This window comes from Phocoena sinus, chromosome 18 (genome assembly GCF_008692025.1).
Source record: "Phocoena sinus isolate mPhoSin1 chromosome 18, mPhoSin1.pri, whole genome shotgun sequence".
NCBI lineage: Eukaryota > Metazoa > Chordata > Mammalia > Artiodactyla > Phocoenidae > Phocoena > Phocoena sinus.
In genome coordinates, this window is record NC_045780.1 from 25,334,951 (window position 1) to 25,353,797 (window position 18,847).

General features: G+C 37.9%; 1 protein-coding gene and 1 non-coding gene across 11 annotated transcripts in view; one reads left to right on the forward strand and one right to left on the reverse strand.

Annotated features, from left to right (window-relative positions):
- Window positions 1-18,847, forward strand: part of MTRF1 (mitochondrial translation release factor 1) — a 56,414-nt gene that overhangs the window by 27,386 nt on the left and 10,181 nt on the right. For all 10 annotated transcript variants that reach the window (XM_032610960.1, XM_032610955.1, XM_032610953.1 and 7 more), the window contains 4 exons: window positions 671-752; window positions 1,871-1,978; window positions 11,406-11,578; window positions 15,486-15,603. In XM_032610960.1, the coding sequence (XP_032466851.1) occupies window positions 671-752; window positions 1,871-1,978; window positions 11,406-11,578; window positions 15,486-15,603 (481 nt within the window). The remainder of the gene's footprint in view (window positions 1-670; window positions 753-1,870; window positions 1,979-11,405; window positions 11,579-15,485; window positions 15,604-18,847) is intronic.
- LOC116743365 lies at window positions 5,134-5,240 on the reverse strand. The gene has a single exon (XR_004346752.1). It is a non-coding gene; the product is annotated as a U6 spliceosomal RNA (small nuclear RNA).

Here is an 18,847-nt window from a genome sequence, read left to right on the forward strand (position 1 = left end):
GGGAAATCATGACACATAAATACTTTCAGTTTGATTTGAAAGACCTTTTAGTAATAATAAAGTTACTTCCCTTTTCTTCCTAAGAGGTAAGTTGGTTGCTTTCTTTATTAGAAAGCCCCTTTTTTTCTTGTCACACTGAGAAACTATTTGAGCCTTACCTTGGGAATCCTCAATCTACTCTTTAAACAGCAACTCTGCTGAGAAGACAGGGCACGGCCTGGTGTCCGTCCGCTGTCATTTATTGTGGGAGAGAATATATAATCATACGTTAAAAATCCTCATTTTCTCCAAATGAAGACTTTCAGAGCTTACTTCTTTCATTAGATGAAAGAAGCTACTGTTTAAGACTAATCAGAAGCAAAATTCGAAGAAAATTGAATGGAACACTGGACTTTGATCTAAACTTTTGCATTTTAGAAAATTAAGATAATTTGATAGCATTGTAGAAAATATGCCAACAAGTAACTTCATTATTAACATGAATCATCATTTATTTTAGGCCTAATTAGGTCTACTTATTAAAGCATTTTAGGACCAGACCTCTTTGAGCTCTATGATTTTGTTAATTACTGATTTTTTAGTATTTGGGGATCTTTTATCTAAATTCAAGGAATAGCAGTATACTGTGGAAAATATACACACTAATACTGATTTTTTTTTTCTTTTTCAGCTTCTCCAGAGTCTAGTGCCAAAGGAGAAATATGACAAAAATGATGTTATTTTAGAGGTGACATCTGGAAGAACTACTGGAGGTCAATAAAATAATTTTATCGTAAATGATCTTAAAAAATACTTAAATGTTACCTTGATATGACACACTGTCACTTTAAAAGTCTGTTAAATGTGTTTCACTTCGGAAGTAGTCATTTCTCAACTCCTAAGGGGTTTTTACTTAAGGAGGACTCTCTAAGAAATTTGTGCTGATTTTTAAAAAAATTTTTATTGAAGTATAGTTGATTTACAATGCTGTGTTAGTTTCTGGTGTACAGCAGAGTGATTCAGTTATAAATGAATATTTTTTCATATTCTTTTTATTTTGGTTTATTACAGGATATTGAATATTTTCTATCCTACTGTGCTGTACAGTAGGACCTTGTTGTTTGTCTATTTCATATGTAGTAGTTTGTATCTGCTAATCCCAAACTCCTAATTTATCCCTCCCCACCCCCATTCCCTTTGGTAACCATAAGTTTGATTTCTATGTGTGTGAGTCTGTTTCTGTTTTGTAAATAAGTTCATTTGTGTCATATTTTAGATTCCGCATGCAAGTGATACCATATGGTGCTTGTCTTTCTCTGTCTGACTTACTTCACTTAGTATGATAATCTCTAGGTCCATCCATGTTGCTGCAAATGGCATTATTTCATTCTTTTTTATGACTGAGTGGTATTCCATTGTGTATATGTACCACACCTTTATCCATTCCTCTGTTGATGGCCATTTAGGTTGCTTCCATGTTTTGGCTATTGTAAATAGTACTGCTATGAACATTGGGGTGCATGTATCTTTTCTTATTAGAGTTTGCTTCAGATATATGCCCAAGCATGGGATTGCTGGGTCATATGGCAACTCTATTTTTAGTTTTTGAAGGAACCTCCATACTGTTTTCCAGAGTGGCTGCACCAATTTACATTCCCACCAACAGTGCAGGAGGGTTCCCTTTTCTCCACACCCTCTCCAGCATTTATTGTTTGTAGACTTTTTGATGATGGCCATTCTGAGCAGTGTGAGGTGATACCTCATGGTAGTTTTGATTTGCATTTCTCTAATAATTAGCAATGTTGGGCATCTTTTCGTGTGCCTACTGGCCATCTATATGTCTTCTTTGGAGAAATGTGTGCTGACTGAGTATTTTTATATTTTCTCTTAGGTGATATCTGCCAACAATTTACCCGGGAAATATTTGATATGTATCAGAATTATTCAAGCTACAAACACTGGAAATTTGAACTTCTGAATTATACACCAGCTGATTATGGTAGGTGTGTTTGAGGATTTGTCCATAGATGATGCTGGAAGTTGTTTTTCTTCTGATATTGATTAGAACCATGTTGTCCCATTTTTTAAAACATTTTACCTATATCTACTAAATACTGTGACATGGGCTCATCAATCACAGTGGCTTACTATAGTAGAATTCTTACTATGGGAGAAGAGAGTGGGAGGGAAGGAAGTATCCTCCTAGGAAGGAATATCTGAATTAGAGAAACTTTCCCTGTGGAGGGTTGATATATGCCTTGCCTGAAAAATCATTGCTCTGTTGTTCAAAGCCAAGATGTATTAAGGTTTTTACTCTGAAGTACTAATGATGTGTTGGAGGTTTATGGGAATGCAGAAGAAGTTAGTCATTTGTCTTTATTTTCAAGAAGCTCCCACCCTAGTTGGGCTGATAAAAACTTAGACAACATAAACAATAAGAACCAATGTGAGTCTTTAAACTTTTAAATACTCAAGTATGTTAAATCCGAACATCTGATAGTAATTCTTTTTTGTTCAAGTCTCTTAATCCACCTGGAAGTTTTTGTCTGCTTGGTTACACAAAGATACACTGTAGTAGACGGAGGGCCGATGAATAATAACCCACAAATTATCAAAGTGGGGAAAGATGATTCATGTAAGTTAAACAATCGAGGGAAATGAAAACAAGTATAGAGCATAAGTAAGGTTGTGCGTCATATGGATTTGAAATACAGCCAGTGGTTAGGAAAGGTAAAACAGGAGGGAAGGGGGCAGGGCACAACCTTCGAAAGAATGACATAGCCCGAGGACATGACATAAACTGATGAGAACCAAATGGGTCCAAGATGGTGGACAAGTCGACTTCCACTAGACCTTGAGCCTCAGTATATGCTCATTGTAATACATCAGCAAGCTAAATGACACACTGACTGGCGCCATGACAGTGCCAAGGCCAACCATAAGGATGAAAAATTGGGCGGTGGCCCAATTCCCGGAAATCCCCACCCCCTTCCCAAAATAGCTGGAATACTCCTCCCACTCATTAGCCTATGAAGTTACCCACCCCTTAAAAACTGACAACCCCATACCCTGGTGCTGCTTTCACCTCCTGAGATGGCCCACACTATATCTGTGGAGTGTGTATCTCTCTAAATAAATCCACTTCTTACTATCACTTTGCGTCTCACTGAATTCTTTCTGTGATGAGACATCAAGAACCTGAGCTTCATTAAGTCCTAAAACCAGGTGTGTGGTCTCAGTTGGAAGACTGTGGGTTTTGGCCAGGTTTGAGTCCTAGCCATGTGGGTTCAAGTCCCAATCAGGGTTTAGGCTGGGTTCGAGTCCCAGCACATCTGAGGTGCATGGTTTCAAAGGGAAGACCAACGAGAGCAGATGGAAGGACCAATTTGAGCAACAGCATGGTGGTGGGAAAGATCTTGATGTGTGTGTAGAAGTGAGGAAGCCAATTAAACCAGAGGATATTTGTGATGAGACGTGAGAGGAAATAGGTTGAAAAGAGTAGATTTTGAGCAGACGTTAAAGCGGAACAGGCCTTGATTGTTAGGGAGCTGTTGAAGATTTTGCTAATAAGAATATGATTTGATCAATATATATTTTAAGAAGATTCTTTTTTTCTTTTTTTATTGAAGTATAGATGATTTACAATATGGTGTTAGTTTCAGGTGTACAGCACAGTGATTCAGTTATGTGTGTGTATGTATATATATATATATATATATATTCCTTTTCAGATTCTTTTCCCTTATAGGTTATTACAGAATATTGAGCATAGTTCCCTATGCTATACAGTAGGTCCTTGTTGGTTATCTGTTTTCTATATAGTAGTGTGTATATGTTAATCCCAGCCTCCTAATTTATCCCTCCCCCCACTCTCCTTTCCCCTTTGGCAACCATAAGTTTGTTTTTAGAAGATTATTTTGACAGCAGTGTGAAAGATGGACTGAAGAGGCTAGATTTAAGGCAGATGGCAGAGAGGTTATTAGAGTAATCCAGGTATGACTAAGAGTTAGAACTGGGAGTAGGGACACATATGAGAGAACTTCAGATGAAGAATGAGCAAAATGTGTAACTGACAAGAGGATCTATTGCTTGCCCACCATGTCCTGCGTGCAGTATGTGTCGTTTGATCTTCACAACCCTGGGTATTGTTAATCCCATTTTACGGATGAAGATCTAGGCTCAGAGAGTAAGTAACTAATCCAAGATCACACAATAAGTGATGGCAGTCCTGGGTTTAGATTTAAGTCTGTCTGATCCAGAACCATACTACATCCCATTAGTTTATTCTGATACAAAGGAGATGAGCCACAGGGATCTAATCTTTCTAGCTGGGAAGATTGTGATATTCATTCATGCCATTGAATGGAATAGAAATTGGAAGGCCGTCTCCATTTGGGCAGAACAGTGAAAGTTGTTTTTGAATTATTGTGTGTGTTGTTATAGTGAGCGTTCCTTTAGAAATATCCAGTAAATGCTGAAATCGTGTAGCCAGAGCTTTGGTGAGAGAATAGAATTGAGGAGAGCGATTTGATAGCTGTTAGCACAGAGATAATGTCTGATACTGAGAGAGAATAAGTGAGGGAGAGTTTATAGAGAGGGAGTATTCAGGGTACCAAACGTTGGAGAATGGCCATATTTAGAAAGATAAACTAGTTGGCAAAAGAAAAAGAGGGGTCAGAGAAGCAGGAAAAGGGATGAGAACAGTATAATATTTTGGAAGCAGGAGAGGAGAGAGTTTCAAGAATGTAATGAGAAACACCAGCATATGAAAGAGAGAATGTAATCGCTGAGACGTATATTTTGAATTCAACTTTCAATAATGAAAGGGAGATGAACTTAATAACAGGAAGAGAGATTCCGTTTCAGGTGCCCAGAGCAGCCCAAACAATGGTTGGGAAATCTTTCTTTTAGATACATTAACTCAGTAGCAAAATAAAATAAAGACATTTTAGAAAGTAAAAGGACCTTTTTAAAATTTTATTTTATTATTTTATTGGAGTATAGTGGATTTACAATGTTGTGTTAGTTTCGGGTGTACAGCAAAGTGAATCAGTTATACATATATCCACTCCTTTTCATATTCTTTTCCCATATAGGCCATTACAGAATATTCAGTAGAGCTCCCTGTGCTATACAGTAGGTCCTTATTAGTTAAAAAATATGGAATGCTTCGCAAATTTGTGGGTCATCCTTGCACAGGGGCCATGCTAATCTTCTCTTTAGCGTTCCAATTTTAGTATATGTGCTGCTGAAGTGAGCACAAAAAAAGGTCTTTTATTAAAAAAGAAAAAATTTTCAGGAATTCCCTGGTGGTCCAGTGGTTAGGACTTGGTGCTTTCACTGCCAGGGCCTGGGTTTGATCCCTGGTCAGCGAAGTAAGATCCTGCATGCTGCATGGCACAGCCAAAAAATAAATAAGATAGCGAAAGAGGAAAAGATGCCTGCCCTATAAATTATGTATATTAAATTATATGTATGGGCTTCCCTGATGGCACAGTGGTTCAGAATCCACCTGCCAATGCAGGGGACACGGGTTCAAGCCTGGTCCGGGAAGATCCCACATGCCACGGAGCAACTAAGCCTGTGTGCCACAACTACTGAGCCTGCGCTCTAGAGCCCGCAAGCTACAACTACTGAGCCCGCGCGCCACAACTACTGAAGCCCGTGCGCCTAGAACCCATGTTCCACAACAAGAGAAGCCACCACAATGAGAAGCCCGCACACTGAGAAGAGTAACCCTCACTTGCCACAACTAGAGAAAGCCCGCACGCAGCAACAAAGACCCAACGCAGCCAAAAATAAATTAAAAAATAAATTTATAAAAAATTATATGTATATATATTTAATGTTTAATTGAAATAGAATCACAGAGATACAGCACTAACAGCTAAGATTGGAAAAAAATACATTTTCATGCAAAAATTCATATATCAAATGACTTAAAGTCTTGTAGTTTTGTGACCTTGGGACAGATAGGGGAAATACTCAACCACTACATAAATAATCGAAACTAAATAATTACAAGATAGTCATTGTGGAAGCAATGGAGGGTGATGGCTCTTGATATGTAGTGTAGGTCTGACACTATTATTCTGTATTCCTGGTACCTAAGGAATTGAAATATTTTTCAAGTTAAAGGGAGTCTATGAAATATATTACATCATCTCTTCCAACAGATTAATGTTTATAAATATGTTTTGTTATTCTGTGCTCAAACGTTGAATTCAGGGATAGGTCACTTAAAGTAATGTGGTGGTTAATTTTGTGTGTACAGAAGACATACATTTCACCACAACTCTGAGAAATAAATTTGTGAAGGGAGCCCTGGCATCCTTGAAGAGCTCTGTGATTGCTTTTCTCTGTAGCCCAGACCTTACAGTGGGAACTCTCTTGTTGTTTGGCCAAGGACCTCAAGCTGATGATCCAGTTTCTGGATCCAGCTGCCCAATTGCAGCCAGTAAAGAGGGCAGAAAAACAGGTTGAATCACTCCAAGAGTATGCAGTCAGCAAAACCAGACCATCGGGGACTTCCCTGGTGGTTCAGTGGATAAGACTCCACGCTCCTAATGCAGGGGGCCTGGGTTCAATCCCTGGTCAGGTAACTAGATCCCACATGCATGCCACAGCGAAGATCCCATGTGCTGCAACTAAGACCCAGCACAGACAAAATAGGTAAATAATAAATAAATGTATTTTTAAAAAAGAATTGTTTAAAAAAATTAAAACTCTCCAGAAAGTGGGCATAGAGGGAACCTACCTCAACATAATAAAGGCCATATATGACAAACCCACAGCAAACATCATTCTCAATGGTGAAAAACTGAAAGAATTTCCTCTAAGATCAGGAACGAGACAGGGATGTCCACTCTCACCACTATTATTCAACATAGTTTTGGAAGTCCTAGCCACGGCAATCAGAGAAGAAAAAGAAATAAAAGGAATACAAATTGGAAAAGCAGAAGTAAAACTGTCACTGTTTGCAGATGACATGATACTATACATAGAGAATCCTAAAGATGCCACTAGAAAACTACTAGAGCTAATCAATGAATTTGGGAAAGTTGCAGGATACAAACTTAATGCACAGAAATCTCTTGCATTCCTGTACACTAATGATGAAAAATCTGAAAGAGAAATTATGGAAACACTCCCATTTACCATTGCAACAAAAAGAATAAAATACCTAGGAATAAACCTACCTAGGGAGCCAAAAGACCTGTATGCAGAAAACTATGACACTGATGAAAGAAATTAAAGATGATACCAACAGATGGAGAGATACACCATGTTCTTGGATTGGAAGAATCAATATTGTGAAAATGACCATACTACCCAAAGTAATCTACACATTCAATGCAATCCATATCAAATGACCGATGGCATTTTTTTACGGAACTACAAAAAAATCATCTTAAAATTTGTATGGAGACAAAAAAACCCCGAATAGCTGAAGCAGTCTTGAGGGAACAAAGTAGAGCTGGAGGAATCAGACTCCCTGACTTCAAACTATACTACAAAGCTACAGTAATCACGACAATATGGTACTGGCACAAAAACAGAAACATAGATCAATGGAACAGGATAGAAAGCCCAGAGATAAACCCACGCACCTATGGTCAACTAATCTATGACAAAGGAGGCAAGGATATACAATGGAGAAAAGACAGTCCCTTTGATAAGTGGTGCTGGGAAAACTGGACACCTACATGTAAAAGAATGAAATTAGAACACTCCCTAACACCATACACAAAAATAAACTCAAAATGGATTCAAGACCTAAATGTAAGACCGGACACTATAAAACTCTTAGAGGAAAACATAGGAAGAACACTCTTTGACATAAATCACAGCAAGATCTTTTTTGATCCACCTCCTAGAGTAATGGAAATAAAAACAAAAATAAACAAATGGGACCTAATGAAACTTCAAAGCTTTTGCACAGAAAAGGAAACCATAAACAAGACAAAAAGCCCTCAGAATGGGAGAAAATATTTGCAAACGAATCAACAGACAAAGGATTAATCTCCAAAATATATAAACAGCTCATGCAACTCAATATTAAAGAAACAAACAACCCAATCCAAAAATGGGCAGAAGACCTAAATAGACATTTCTCCAAAGAAGACATACAGATGGCCAAGAAGCACATGAAAAGCTGATCAACATCACTAAATATTAGAGAAATGCAAATCAAAACTACAGTGAGATATCACCTCACACCAGTTAGAATGGGCTTATCAGAAAATCTACAAACAACAAATGCTGGAGAGGGTGTGGAGAAAAGGGAACCCTCTTGCACTGTTGGTGGGAATGTAAATTGATACAGCTACTATGGAGAACAGTATGGAGGTTCCTTAAAAAAATAAAAATAGAATTACCATATGATCCAGCAATCCCACTACTGGGCATATACCCAGAGAAAACCATAATTCAAAAAGGCACATGGACCCCAGTGTTCATTGCTGCACTATTTACAATAGCCAGGTCATGGAAGTAACCTAAATGCCCATCAACAGATGAATGGATAAAGAAGATGTGGTACATACAATGGAATATTACTCAGCCATAAAAAGGAACGAAATTGAGTCATTTGTTGAGACATGGATGGATCTTGAGACTCATACAGAGTGAAGTAAGTCAGAAAGAGAAGAACAAATATCGTATATTAACGCATGTATGTGGAACCTAGAAAAATGATACAGATGAACTGGTTTGCAGGGCAGAAGTTGAGACACAGATGTAGAGAACACACATATGGACACCAAGGGGGGAAAACCGCGGTGAGGTGGGGATGGTGGTGAGATGAACTGGGCGATTGGGATTGACATGTATACACTGATGTGTATAAAATTGATGACTAATAAGAACCTGCAGTATAAAAAAAACAAAAAAACTAAAAAAACAACTAATACTAAACTTTCTTTGGGTTATTTGTATGGAAATATGTTAAATGTTTCAGACATTACATGAAATTTCTAAAAATTTTATACGTTCTGGTGTAATGTTATAAGTCATAATTCTAGTTATTACTTTAAAATGTATATCTCAGAAATAACTAAATTTCCTTGTCAATTGCATTATTATGAACTTTCATCAAATCTTTAACCGTGGTCATTTTTAAGTCTTTTGTCATTTACAGACAATTCTGGGTGTACTCTGATGCTTTTGCCAAAATGTTCCTATAAAGGGTTTCATCTTCAAGGAATTCAAGGAAAAGACTCTGACAAGTACAGGTTTCTGGTAACTGACTATACTGCTGAACTGAATGAATAAGCATTTTCAGAACTCTGATGGAAAACTGATGAATTCATAAAAGTGCTAACAAAAGATCAAGATGGAAAAAAAAATTAATTACATGGGACTGAGTGAACTGATGAGGATGATTATAATTTTTGTGACTTTCTGTTTGAATAAAAAAAAATATCCCACAAGGACTCAGAGGCAAAAAGTATACAAATCAATTATCACTGCAAAGTAAAGGAGCTGTTACAGTGGAGGATTACTGGACTGAATGTCAATATTATGACATAGTGTGAGTGTGTTTGGTAATTGCAGTCATTGTTGATTTTGTTGTGGTCATCCATTTACAATGCTTGGTGTCAGTTTATCTCTTGTAAGAAGAAAATACAGTGTGTGTGTGTGTGAAAAAAAAAAAAGGTAAGCACTTATTAAAAAAAACACCACATAGTCACCTTGCTATTATCAGAACCCCCCAAAAAAATTCCTTAGTATAATCAAATATCCAGTGAGTGTTCACATTTCCCTGCTCATAAATTTTTTTGTATAGTTTTTGTTCAAACTGAAACCTAAGTAACTTCCTTACGTTGCAGTTGGTTGATATGTCTCTTAAATCTCTTGTAATCCACAGCTACCTCCTCAATTTTAATATTTTTCCTTGCAATTCATTTGTTAAGGGAACTAGATTATTTGTCCTATAGATCATCTGGATTTTTTTTTTTTTGCGGTACGCGGGCCTCTTACTGTTGTGGCCTCTCCCGTTGCGGAGCACAGGCTCCGGATGCGCAGGCTCAGTGGCCATGGCTCACGGGCCTAGCCGCTCTGTGGCATGTGGGATCTTCCCGGACCGGGGCACGAACCCGTGTCCCCTGAATCGGCAGGTGGACTCCCAACCACTGCACCACCAGGGAAGCCCAGATCATCTGGATTTTGCTGATTGCATCCCTGTGGTAATATTTCACATGTTTTTATTGCCCTTCTATTTTCTGTAATTGTCCTTCTATTTTTCTAATTACAGTCAGAGACCAGAAAAAAAAATTAAAAATTAAAAAAAAATAATTTAAAAAAAGAACAGAACGTGGGAAATTTCTGTCGATCAATAGCCCTAGTTCCTCAACAGATATTTGGAGTAAACAAAAGAGATGGATGACGAACTTACAGACTGAGAGGTTTGAAAGACATATCAAATTTTTTAAATGGACAAGACTAAACTGTAAGAAACTAACACACCATTGTAAAGCAATTATACCCCAATAAAGATGTTAAAAAAAATCTTAAAAAAAGACTAAACTGTAGTAGCTAGGGCAGCACATTAGGTAATAAAATTATAATAAAGAAGGGAATAGAAGGATAATGGTTATTCATGAGAAGGGGAGGGGATTGTAACTAGGAAGGGGCATGTGAGAGGGCTTTGGGGGTGCCTGACAAAATTCTTTTCTTTTTTTTTTTGTGGCTGCGCTGTGCGGCATGTGGGATCTTAATTCCCTGATCAGGGATCGAACCTGTGCCCCCTGCAGTGGAAGTGCCGAGTCTTAACCTCTGGACCGCCAAAGAACTCCAACAAAGTTCTTTTTCTTGATCTTGAACTATACATTTCATTCATGTGGTTTCCCATGTATATTATTTTGTAATAAAAACATTTTTTAAAAACATAGTCAATAAGAAACTAGCTTAGGCATTAAGATTTTTTTGTGCTTATCTTCCCACTCCACAGATAAGCAAGAGCTAAATTTCAATCGATTCTTGAGAACTTGAGAGAACCTATAGAATTATTCATCATTATCAAATTACTATGTTACTGAACAGTCTTTTATATATGGCACCAAATTAGCCTAAGATTGCATGGTATAGTTCAATGTAGAAAACACCCCAGTATTCTTTTTTTCTAATACTATTTTTGTAAAAGTGAAATTTGTTCATTTATATAAAACTTAGCAACAAGAAAAGTATAGAAAGTAAAATGAAAAACATGCTGTTATTCTATTCTCCAGAGGTAACCATAAATAATATTTTGGTATGTTTCCTTTTATATATTAATTCACTTACATTGGGAAAATATAGTTTTGTACCTACCTTATGTTCTCATGTCAGGCTCTATGCTCACATCCAGGCCTTACATTAAGGGTATCTAAGATCCTGATCCCTTTCAAAGTAGAATTCATTAATATTGCTGGAACATTTCTTCATAGGTGGGCTACATCATGCAGCCGCCCGAATTTCCGGTGACAATGTCTATAAGCATTTGAAGTATGAAGGTGGGATTCACCGAGTTCAGCGAATTCCTGAGGTGGGCCTGTCGTCAAGGATGCAGCGTATTCACACGGGAACAATGTCGGTTATTGTCCTCCCTCAACCAGATGAGGTAACCTCCTACCTAAACTCTATACCATTATCTATGAAGATCAACCAGAATTTTATTGTCTAGGAAAAACTCCTGTGTGTTCTGTATACTCACAGAGTACTTCTGCACTCCAGATGTATGGAGTTCATTACCCCCCGACGAAGTACTTCTTCAGTTCTCTGTGGACAGCATGTGGTCGTCCTACAATTCAACTCAGTTCTGACCCCATCTACCTGGAGATGGCGTCAGATCCTACAGGCTAGACTCAGTGCCACAAGAAAGCCTCCCCTTCTGCTTCAGAGGCCAATCACAAGGCCTGGTTGTCTTCTGTGTTTCTGATCAACTGCTTATCCATCTGGATGTTCCCATGATCCCCTCCTTAGGTTAAATAATACTAAAGTGGCTTACAGAACTCAGGAAAACAGCTTACTTACTAGACTACTGGCTAATTACAAAAGATACAACTCAGGAATAGACAGATGGAAGAAGTGCATAGGACAAAGTATGTGGGAAGAGGTGCAGAGCTTCTGTACCCTCTCCAGGCTCGCTGCCCTTCCAGCAGCTTCATGTGTTCATCAGCCCTGGCAGCTCTCTGAACCCTGTGATTTGGGGATTTTTATGGAGGCTTCCATACATAGACATGTTTGGTTAAATCATCGGGCTTTGGGGATTCTGCTCCCTGGAGGTTGGGAGTGCAGTGGAGATGAAAGTTCCAACCCTCTAATCATGTGGTTGGTTCCCCTAGGATCAGCCCCTGTCCTGTGGTTATCTAGAGGCTTTCCAAATATCACCTCATTAACATAAACTCAAGTGTGGTTGAAAGGAGCTTAGGGTGAGAACTGGACAAAGACAAATATATATTATTATAAATCACAATATCACAATTCATTTTTGCAGCAATTTTTTTAAACAGGATCCCGTCAAATTTCACTTATTGCAGTTGGTTGTTATAGCTCTTTAAGTCTGGAACCAGTCTCCCAACCTTTCTTCTTTTTTTCTTTTAATGACATTGACTTTTTGAAGAGTCTAAACCATTTGCCTTATAGAATGTTCCACATCTGCATTCATCTGATTGTTTCCTCATAGTATTCTTTAAATTGTTCCTTTATGTCCTATGTTGTATTGAAAGTTATATTTAAATGTTCCGTTCTATTCAGGTTATACATTTTGAGCAAGGATACTTTTCAGGTGTAGTTATATTCATGTTGCAACTTATCAGAAGGCATAGAATATCATATTGTCCCACTCTTAGTGAGGACTGGTTTGAGCATTTAGTTAAGATGGTGACCACAAAAATATCTCCATTACATCAAGACTCTTCAGTGGATATAATTAGGAAATACATATGATTTTAAATCAAAGGTTCCTATTATTATTACTTCCAATTCAAATTTACAGGGAGTATCTTTCTTGCACCTTTTTGCATTTTGTTTTATATCTTTCCACTTGGAGTTAAAATCTTCTTTCTTAATCACTTTTAATATGTTTACTTTTTGCTTTATTATACTATATATAAAATAGTTTCAGAATTTTTCAGTAAACTACTTAGTAATGTTTAACATTTCTGTCCTTAGAATGTAACCCACCAAGAAAGCAGTCAGAGTAATATGTTCAAAGACCATCTGAAATAATGTTTTTCTGTGTGGTTATGTTATTATTATGGTAAATATTTTGATTCATTTGTTTCTGGTTGTATTTAATTTTTAAGATTTAATTTTTCTTTCCTCTTTTCTCTTTTATTTTTGGTGTTATCAGCATTTATGTGGTTCAGAAATCAAAACCATAGAGTTGTCTTGCTTGCATCCTTATTCCTTCCACCCCATTCTCACCTATCCCCTTGTTGTCTTCATCTTCTTGAAAATTAAACTCATTTAGTGAAGCTTCATTCTCCTAAACAGGGCCTTATTCTCTTAATTGATATTTTAAATTCTTTGTATATTAATAAGTCACTGTTTCTATGTTCAGAATTCCCCAGAAGTTATTAGGTAGTTTCTATAACATTTGGGAGAACATGACATATAACATTGACATATTTGCTGTATAACTACTTAATATACTGTAACCACAAGAAATGGCAAATTACTCTTCATCTCTTTAGTGTTTATTGAAATTTTAAGCTGGCCAACATTTTAACAAAGCCTGTATAATCTTTGCACTGTGTAATCTTTTTCTTCACCATATAGTACTCATTTTAGAGGAAACAAAAGAACAACCAACTAACCTCAACCCTGTTATTAGTGTACTTTTCAAAGAGAATGGTCATACTTGCTGTCTGTCATTTATTGAAATAAATGATAAATGTAGAAGAAAATGTTAGGTCTCCCCTCAAAAACAGCATATTTTGTATACATTTGTATATATATCTGTATATTCATATATAGATATGTATTTCTGTGCATTTGTGTGTGTGTGTATAAATATCAGAAAATTTCCTAAGGCTGTCATAACAAATTACTACAAGCTTAGTAATTTAAAACCACAGAAATGTATTCTCAGTTCTACAGGTCAGAAGTCCAAAATCAAGGTATTGGCAGGGCCATGCTCCCTCCAGAGGTTCTGAGGGAGAATCCTCCCTTGTCTTTTCCAGCTTCTGGTGTCTCCATGTGTTCCTTGGCTCGTAGATGTACAACTCCAATCTCTGGCTCCAAATTCACATGGTCTCCTCCTCTCTCTTCTCTAGGTGTCTTTCATAAGGACACTTGTCATTGGATTTAGGGCCTATCCGAATAATCCAGTATGATCTCATCTTAACTCAATTGTGTCTGCAAAGACCCTTTTCCCAAATAAGGTTCCGGTGGTTAGAATAGAACATATCTTTTGGGGTGCCTCCGTTCAGTCCATTAACAAGCACACACATACACACACAGTGGATTCTCATTCGCAGTAGTTATGTTCTACAAAGTCACAGTGAATACTGATTTAGTGAATACTGAACTATTTTTTCTAGGGAAAGTATATATACATATCTCACATAGATTATAATCCTAAATCCTAGAAACAACCTATCCTGGTAGATTCTATTTTCTTTATTATACAAGAGAGAAAATGATGTTCAGAAGTGGTAAGTGACTTGTCTTGAGGCACGTCATTCACAGGTGCCAGAGTTGAAATTCAAACCCTGTCCACCTGGCCCCAGAGCCAGAGCTTCTTGCACTGCCCTGCCCTGCCCCTCCTGTCCTCATCCTCTGTCATCTCTATAGGAGCTGAAACAAGAAAGCAGAGAGTCACCTTGTTGGACCTCAGCTGAGAACATGCATGTGTAGAGCAATTTGAATTTTTTGCTGCCCTGCATATGTCTGCAAATAACTGTGAAAGTGCTGCAATAATTGACTTGCGGGAACAAATAAATTCTAGCGAGTAGGTATATTTGCAAATACAGAATCAGGGAATAATGAGGATCAACTTTATATGTATGTATATATATATTTTAAATATATTTTGTATCTAATGTAGCTTTGTGGGATGATAGATGATGAAACTTCTGAAAGATTACATAACTCAGTGATCTCATAGCATCATAAGTCAGTGTTAAAAATAGCATCCGTTGGGGACTTCTCTGGTGGTCCAGTGGTTCAAAATCTGCCTTCCAGTGCAGGGGACACAGGTTCAATCCTGGTCGGGGAGCTGAGATCCCACATGCTGTGGGACAACTAAGCCCACGTGCCGCAACTACTGAGCCTGCGCGCTCTGGAGCCCACGTGCCACAACTAGAGAGCCTGCAAGCCTCAACCAAGACCCGATGCAGCCAAATAAATAAATATTTTTTTTAAAAAATAGCATCTGTTGGAATAGGGAGTTTAAAGTTATTTCACCTCTTAGTCAAATGGCTATGACTTAACACAAAATAGTACAGTTTATTTGAAAGATTTGGGATCAATTTAGTATTTGTTGAGTGTGGAATTTACTCATGCTGTACTTTTTGTTCTAGGTAGATGTGAAAGTGGACCCCAAGGATTTACGAATAGATACATTTCGAGCCAAAGGAGCAGGAGGGCAGCATGTTAATACAACAGATAGTGCTGTCAGACTTGTCCATGTCCCCACAGGTAAGCTAGTCCTTCTGCTTTTGTACTTTTAACTTTTCTTCACATCTTATAAAACTATTTGGCATTTAGAAAGAGTCTTATGTTGTGTCTGGTTCCTTGCACAAACTCTTTAAAGGTGGCACTGGGGTCATGGGTCCGAGGTCCCCAAGGTGTTCATATTCTCTTCTGTTTGGAAAAGGAACCTCCTTGGCTGTGTCTGTTTAAGAGTGAGGTTCTAAAAGCTGAGTGCATGGGTGCCACTTATCCACTAATAAGTTTCAACTGAAGGGCAGTCAGGTGATTAATCGGCTTTTTTATTAGAGCTCTTCAAATGTCAGCATTTGTAGATCTTTTCTCTTGGGTAGTTTTTCTCCTAAGAAGGATCCTCCTCCAGGACACCTGAGAGTAAGGTCAAGGTCTCACCATTCAGTAAGCACACTTTTAGTTAATCCTTTTTTATTCAGTTATATGCCTCACACTTGCCTTCCTTTGCACCTATTTAGACTCAAGTCTGGAACTTATTTAATTCTCTAAAGACTGTACCTCCTGCTTCCTGCAGATTGAGGGAGGGGACTTGAAGATCTAGTTGTTACATAGACTTTCTGTATCTAGTTCCCAAACTGTCAACCCTGATTTCTGGGGTGCCTCGTTAGTGCCTCAATGCCAGAGCCTGTCTGGCCCTCAGCAGGCAGATGGGCTTGGTTCTGGTCAGCATCTCCCTCGACAGGGTGTTCGACCTCACCTTCCTCCTCTCTGCTGAGTCATTTGCCATTCTTCCAGCCTCTTTTTCTTTTTTTTTCTTTAATTAATTAATTAAACAAATAATTTTAAATTGAAGTATAGCTGATTAACAATGTTTTAGGTGTACAGCAATCCATCCACTTTGTCTTTATATATTGTGTTTGGAGACTACACTCATCATCTCATTTTATTTCAGATGGAGTTTGTGTTCCTGTTCTTGTTGTTTCAGTGCAATTTATAAAAAAATGTTATTGAAGTATAGTTGATTTACAGTGTGTTAATTTCTGCTGTACAGCAAAGTGACTTATTTATAGATATATGCGTTCTTTTTTCATATTCTTTTCCATTATGGCTTATCACAGGATATTGAATATAGTTCCCTGTACTATATAGTAGGACCTTGTTGTTTACCCATCCTGTATATACTAGTTTGCATCTGCTAATCCCACACTCGCCATCCTTCCCTCCTCCCACGCCACCACCCACTTGGCAACCACAGGTCTGTTCTCTATGTCTGTCAGTCTGTTTCTGTTTGTAGATATGTTCATTTGTGTCTTTTTTTTTTTTGTAAATCACCTGGGCTTTCTTTTTTTATATATAAATCTATTTATCTTATTTATTTATTTTTGGCTGCGTTGGGTCTTGGTTGCTGTGTGCGGGCTTTCTCTAGTTGCGGCAAGCGGGGGCTACTCTTCGTTGCAGTGCGTGGGCTTCTCATTGTGGTGGCTTCTGTTGTTGCGGGCATGGGCTCTAGGCATGCGGGATTCAGTAGTTGTGGCGCGCAGGCTCTAGAGTGCAGGCTCAGTAGTTGTGGTTCACGGGCTTAGCTGCTCCGTGGCATGTGGGATCTTCCCGGACCAGGACTCGAACCCGTGTCCCCTGCATTGGCAGGTGGATTCTTAACCACTGCACCACCAGGGAAGCCCTGTGTCATATTTTAGATTCCCCATATAAGTGATATCATATGGTATTTGTCTTTCTCTTTCTGACTTCACTTAGTATGATAATCTCTAGGTCCATCCATGTTGCTGCAAATGGCATTATTCACTCTTTTTATGGCTGAGTAATATTCCATTGTATACATGCACCACATCTTTATCCATTTATCTGTTGATGACATTTAGGTTGTTTCCATGTCTTGGCTATTGTAAATAGTGCAAATAAACATAGGGTTGCATGGATCTTTTCATAGTTTTGTCTGGGTATATGCCCAGGAATGGGATTGCTGGATCATATGACAACTCTATTTTTACTTTTCTGAGGAACCTCCATACTGTTTTCCATAATGGCTATACCAACTTACATTCCCACCAACAATGTAGGAGGATTCCCTTTTTTCCACACATTCTCTGACATTTATTATTTGTAGACACTTTTTAATGATGGCCATTCTGACCAGTGTGAGGTCGTTTTTGTAGTTTTGATTTTCATTTCTCTAATAGTTAGCAATGATGGGCATCTTTTCATTTGCCTATTGGCCATCTGTATGTCTTCTTTAGAGAAATGTCTGTTTAGATCTTCTGCCCATTTTTTGACTGGGTTGTTTGTTTTTTTGTTACTGAGTTGCATGAATTGTTTGTATATTTTGGAAATTAAGCCCTTGTCCGTCTCATCATTTACAAATATTTTCTCCCATTCTGAGGGTTGTCTTTTTGTCTTGTTTATGGTTTTCTTTGCTGTATAGAGGCTTGTAAGTTTGATTAGGTCCCATTTGTTTATTTTTGCTTTTATTTCTATTGCCTTGGGAGACTGACCTAAGAAAACATTGGTAGGATTTATGTCAGAATGTTTTGCCTATGATCTCTTCTAGGAGTTTTATGCTGTCATGTCTTACATTTAAGTCTTTAAGCCATTTTGAGTTTATTTTTGTGGACGGTGAGAGGGTGTGTTCTAAAGTTGTTGTTCTTTTTTATAGATTTATTTATTTATTTATTTATTTTTGGCTGTGTTGGGTCTTCATTGCTGCGCACAGGCTTTCTTTAGTTGTGTCAAGCTGGGGCTACTCTTTTGTGGTGCGTGGGCTTCTCATTACGGTGGCTTCTCTTGTTGCAGAGCATGGGTTATAGGCATGCGGGCTTCAGTAGTTGTGTCTCACAGGCTCTAGAGAGCAGGCTCAGTAGTTGTGGCACATGGGCTTAGTTGCTCCATGGCATGTGGGATCTTCCCGGACCAGGACTTGAACCCATGTCCCCTGCATTGGCAGGCGGATTCTCAACCACTGCGCCACCAGGGAAGCCCCTAAAGTTCTTTATTGACTTTCATTCCATAAGAAACTGTAAAAACCTAGAATTACATACATGAGCAAAATAACAGAAAACATCTAAAACAATCCCCAACAACCACTGTTGGTATATATCTTTGGTGTATATCCTTTCAGATTCTTTTCTATGCATATATAAATATATCCTTTCTCACCAAAAGTGAAGTTATAATGTTTGTAGCTTACCATAATTTACTTAAGATATCCACAAGTTGTTGAATACTTAGTGTGTTTTACCTAAACCCTGTATTCTGTATTATAAAC